This window comes from Aptenodytes forsteri, unplaced genomic scaffold (genome assembly GCF_000699145.1).
Source record: "Aptenodytes forsteri isolate BGI_AS27 unplaced genomic scaffold, ASM69914v1 Scaffold57, whole genome shotgun sequence".
Taxonomy (NCBI): Eukaryota; Metazoa; Chordata; class Aves; order Sphenisciformes; family Spheniscidae; genus Aptenodytes; species Aptenodytes forsteri.
In genome coordinates, this window is record NW_008796220.1 from 4,080,802 (window position 1) to 4,086,536 (window position 5,735).

The 5,735-nt window shown below is 43.6% G+C and overlaps 1 protein-coding gene across 2 annotated transcripts in view; it reads right to left on the reverse strand.

Annotated features, from left to right (window-relative positions):
• The window catches only part of ADGRF5 (adhesion G protein-coupled receptor F5), a 56,240-nt gene that overhangs the window by 26,506 nt on the left and 23,999 nt on the right, over positions 1 to 5,735 (reverse strand). For both annotated transcript variants that reach the window (XM_009288984.2, XM_009288983.2), the window contains 4 exons: positions 4,956 to 5,126; positions 3,439 to 3,618; positions 794 to 921; positions 261 to 319 (listed from right to left, as the gene is read on the reverse strand). In XM_009288984.2, coding sequence (XP_009287259.1) covers positions 261 to 319; positions 794 to 921; positions 3,439 to 3,618; positions 4,956 to 5,126 — 538 coding nt within the window. The remainder of the gene's footprint in view (positions 1 to 260; positions 320 to 793; positions 922 to 3,438; positions 3,619 to 4,955; positions 5,127 to 5,735) is intronic.

Sequence of the window (5,735 nt, forward strand, 5' to 3'; positions counted from 1 at the left end):
CCTATTAAACTGTCTTTATCTCAGCCTATGAGTTTTCTCACTTTTACCCTTCCGATTCTCTTCCCCATCCCACTTGGCGGGGAGTGAGCGAGTGGCTGGGTGGTGCTTAGTTGCCGGCTGGGGTTAAACCATGACAGCAGTATGGATATACTGGGTGTGGGTTCTAGCCAGAGTAAATGTAGTCTTTGCTGACCAGTGTCTCCTTGAGACTGGACGGAAAGATTTGTGTCTTCCAGGAAAAAATGAAATTGTTTACTTACCTGAAACCAGTTACTGTTGCTGATACAAAGCCTGGTAAACATCTGTAGCCAGCATTAAACTGTAAACAAAGACATATTACATGACATAAATCCTCTGTATATTACTCTAGCATGCTTAAAATAGGAAACTCTCCATTCAACATTGATGTGAGTAAGGGCATGTAGCATATCTGATAGAACAGGCCTGGTGCTCACCCCACTGTCAATGGGATAAATTTGTGTTGATGGTTTCATTCTATGTGTGCTCATGTGGATTTAAGGTGGGACCAATAATGTGATTTTCATTTCATGCTTTTGATGCAAAAGATTCCTAAATACTTCCCTGTCGGCCAGCATATTAAAATGAATGGGAATATTGTCATTGCCTTTCAATGGAGGTCGGCTTTGGCCCACTTTGTAGCTACCACTGCTGCATACTTCACAGCTCCCCACAGAGACAGTGACAGTGCACCCTATTTCCCAGACACTTAGGGTAAATACCATATTTCTTAGAGGGCTTTCTACCTTCAGAGATGGAAAACTAAAGTCATTACCGCTTTTTCAAGGTCAGCTTTGTATTTTTTGTATAATTCGGAAGAAGAATTACTGAGATCATTCCCAAAGTCTGTGTCGAGTCTGACTGACATATTCATTACAATGGGCTCTCCCATACCACATGAGTCTGTAAGGAAAAACATAAAAATAAATGTAAAAATAATCAAAAGCAATGCTTACAAAGTGATTTCTTAGCTTTTTCTTCTAACTTAATCATAGAATCTTAGAATCATATAATGGTTTGGGTCAGAAGGGACCTTAAAAGACCACCCACCCCACCCCCCCTGCCATGGGCAGGGACTTCCAACCTGACCTTGAACACTTCCAGGGATGGGGCATCCACAACTTCTCTGGGCAACCTGTTCCAGTGTCTCACCACACTCATCATAAAGAATTTCTTCCTTATGTCCAATCTAAATCTACCCTCTTTCAGTTTAAAACCACTGCCCCTTGTCCTGTCTGTCACTAAAGGCTCTGGTAAAAAGTCTTTCTCTGTCTTTCTTATAAGCCCCCTTTAAGTATTGAAAGGCTGCAATAAGGCCTCCCCGGAGCCTTCTCATCTCCAGGCTGAACAACCCCAACTCTCTCAGCCTTTCTTCACAGGAGAGGTGTTCCATCCCCCTGACCATTTTCATGGCCCTCTTCTGGACCCGCTCCAACAGGTCCGTGTCTTTCTTCTGCTGAGGGCTCCAGAGCTGGACGCAGGACTGCAGGTGGGGTCTCAGCAGAGCAGAGGAGAGGGGCAGAATCCCCTCCCTCGACCTGCTGGCCACGCTGCTTTGGATGCAGCCCAGGATACAATTGCAATTGCAAGCACGCATTGTCAGCTCATGTCCAGTTTTCATGCATGAGTATCTCCAAGTCCTTCTTGGCAGGGTTGCTCTCAATCCCTTCATCCCCCAGCCTGTATTGATACTGGGGGTTGCCCTGACCCAGGTGCAGGACCTTGCACTTGGTCTTGTTGAACTTCATAAGGTTTGTACAGGCCCAGTCCTTAAGTGGTCAAGGTCCCTCCAGATGGCATCCCTTCCCTCTAGCGAATCAAGTGCACCACTCAGCTTGGTGTCATCTGCAAAGTTGCTGAGGGTGCACTCAATCCCACTGTCTATGTCATCGATGAAGATATTAAACAGTACAGATCCTTGAGGACATCACTTGTTACTGGCTTCCACTTGGATGTTGAGCCATTGACTCTTTGGTTGTGGCCATCCAACCAGTTCTTTATCCATTTAACAGTCCATCTGTCAAACCCAGATCTGTCCAATTTAGCAGCAAGAATGTTGTGGGGGATCGTATCAAAGGCTTTACAGAAGTCTAGGTAGATGACATCAGTAGCTCTTCCCTTGTCCCCTGATGCGGTCACTCCATCATATAAAACCACTAGATTAGTCAGGCACAATTTGCCCTTGGTGAAGCCATTCTAATCCTAAATCAAAATCTTACAACTTGCCAAGATTCATCTGTATAATAGGAAAGTTGGGATTCTCCTTATTTTCTGTATCTAATTCAGATGCCTGGCATCTGCTAGATATCTAGACTCCCTCTCCAGTTGATGCAAAGCTGTAGACACCTTCAAAAGATGATACATTCAGAAAGTGATAGACAGCTTTCCTACAATGGTTGAATTGCTACATTGCTCCAGTTATATAGAGTTTGGATGAATAACTTTGATCAGATACTTAACTTTTACATAGTGAAAGTTACACAGGATGAATCTCCACCTATGTTTCACTGAAATGAACAGAAAAATCTTCATTGACTTTGGCAGGATAATATTCTGGGTCAAGACCTGCCAATGGGCACAAAAGAACATAAAATACCTAGAGAGATACTGGAATTTTCTAAGCTGGGTCCATTTAAGGACATGTCCACACCACGCAGTGGAGGAGCATTGTACCCAGGGCCCTGGACTTCTAAGGGGTGCGCGACTTCCACATGGAAGAGATACTAGCTCTAGTTCTGGAAATAGTATGGCAGTATTGATACGGGGCTGCCCTGTGATAAAAGCACTGCCTCTAAGCAGAGGTGATTAGAATGGGCATGCTGACAGCACTGGACTGCTTCCAGTTTAGGGCTGCCTCTGGGTATCTCTGCATGCTGTTCCATAACAAATCAGAGGCAGAGCCTTGTGGGGGTTTGTCTTGGATTGCATAGACAACAGGTAGTGCTCCACCCCAGCGCTGCCAAGCCTAAGTGTCCAGTCATCAGTCAGGTTCCTAAAAAACTCATGGGCGCCTTGTCACAAGAGTCATGGAATAAAGCCAAACAAAAGATATATGCTGGGGTTTTTTGTTCCTTCTCTTCTCTTGAGCACTATGGCACACTTCGATCACATTTATAAGTTCCTCTGTTGAAAATCTGTTGAGATGAAACTTTCTTTGCTTAGCGGAAGCTGAAAGTCCCAAAGAGGCATGTGAGTGATTCCAGGAGCTGGGGCTCCAGTATGGCACTAAATATCTGCAAGTACTTGGGTCAAGGTGGACCCACATCACAAAGAGAAGAGCTCTAGACCATCTCTACAGACTTTCCACATTCATAGGCAATGTGGTAGCCAGCTCAGTCCTGATGTGCTGCTTTATCACACCTTTAACACTATTCCGTCTGTTGTTGTACAATGATGAAGTTCAGCACTGTTTCTCCTTACCTTCAGTCTGAGGTGCACAGTAAGGCCCGTAGAAAGGCATTTTCTTCATGTAGCCACAGGTCAGGTCAGGTTCTAGGCTGACAGAAGGGCAGGTTATCAAGTCACTGCACACCGCACTTGGCCAGGCATATCCATTTTCACAAGAACAACAGCTATTGTTCTCACTGCCGGGCAGACAGACTAGTGTCAGACAGACAGAGAAATACTGTGAGAATGGTAAACAGGGCATAACATATTGCATGATATATATTTACCCTGCTGTATCTTTATGTCAGTGATCTCAACTAAAAGTTGCGCTTCTTGTGAGTTCACTTGAATGGTGCAAACATGATGATCTGACACCTTGCAAGTCCTACTATACTAATTATAAATGACTAACCAGAAATGGGAACCAGACTGGTACAGGGATATGTCTGATCAATTACTTTTAAGTAATTGAATAGAGATGTGAAGCCTGATCCTTAAAATTTACCTGGCATATTGGCCAGGGTCCTATGATAGTTTTCATATTGGATATTTCTATATTGCCTGGGATGAAAGCAAATGTATAGGCTTTTAAAGATTGTAAGAGCATGCAATGGTCATTCAAAGTCCTGGTGGCTAGTGAGGTGCTGTGTCATTCTGACTGTGTCCTGACAGACGCTGCATGAGAGAAGGTAACTTTATCACAAAGTGCTTTAAAGACATACATTCTCTCTAATAAAAAAAAACAAACCACAACAAAACCAGAACACTTCACTGTAAGTTTTTCTGCTCTTAATGTGCCATTGGCAAATTAAGATATTAACAAAGTGATTTTCACACATTGAATGTGACCCTGAAGGCCTTTAAAAGTTCCATTTGCATGTTGTTTTGAGAGCCGATGAACACTTCCTTTCACTGCTTTATGGGCCAGCAATAAGAAGGTACCAAACCTCCTCCTGTACTGTTGTAAACGCTTGGTGTGTTTGTATATCCTCCGCTGAATTAGTTACTTGGATGTGATGTTGCACAACCACAACTCATGTAATAAAACCTGTCTGATATCTTGCCCTGTAAGAATACGTTTAATGAGTTATATCAAGAAAAGACTGTATCTCATGCAGCCTATCTCTGTCAGGGTCAGAGTATAGCCTCTTACAGCGATTTACGTTCCAAATGCAAGTGGAGGGAAGTAAACAGTCTGATAAGCACTGTCGCAGCTTCCTGAAACTTGAAACTAACTCAGACTGCTCGTTAGTCAAACTGGAGCAAAATCCTTTGGCTCAGGCTTCCTCTGGCTTTGTGTCTTCCTTAGGAAAAGAAAAGCGTTCGGGGCTATTCCTAATGCCAACATTATATAAAGAGGAGTGGTGGGATGCAGATAACAAAACATGCTGTTGTGTGCTAGAGCTTCAGTCTTGTTGGGTCTTTCAGTAGGCAGCAGAGACAGTGCAGTTTTGCTGATTTCTAAGCATGATGGATGGTAAAACTGGGAGAGATCAAATACTGGCAAAAAAGCATGTCACCCAGAATATAAAAATAAATAACCAACCCACCTGTTGTAATGTTGATGTTTGAAACTGTCATTTCTACATTTGAAATATTTGTTGAAACTGGAAGAGTAAGGTTTCTGAAATACTCTTTGATTGCCTCCAGAAAAGATGAATCCGTAAGGCTTACTTCAATGTCAACGGTGTACTCCAGAGGGGGAGGGTCAAAAATAAGCACTGAAAGAGAAATAGCATGAGACTGAAATGTGTGAGGGTAAATCACAAATTGATGGCTTCCAGTCTGGCATTTGGGCTCTTTGTTGCTATTTAATCGTAGCTTAGTGTGGCTTTCTGCTTAGGAAATCTTCTTGCTTCCTACTCAGCAGATATTCTGCACGTGTTTTATCTGCTGCTTGTCTAACAAAAGCCAGATTTCTTTGGTCTCAGAGCAATAGGAAGTTGATATAAATGGCATAATATATACAGAGAAAAGCTGTCTCATCCCTTCTCTCCTTTGACTCAGCAAGTGGATGGGTTGTCAGACTGAAGCCATACAGGATTATCTTGTGACCCCTGTCTTGCTAAGAGGCTCGCGGTTTTTTCTACACAGTGTATTTCAACTTGCATAGAAGTTGTGCTCATATATGTCATCATATGGATGCCATCCAGAGGGACCTGGACAAGCTGGAGAAGTGGGCCCGTGTGAACCTCATGAGGTTTAACAAGGCCAAGTGCAAGGTCCTGCACCTGGGTCGGGGCAACCCCCAGGATCAATACAGGCTGGGGGATGAAGGGATTGAGAGCAGCCCTGCCGAGAAGGACTTGGGGGTACTGGTGGATGAAAAG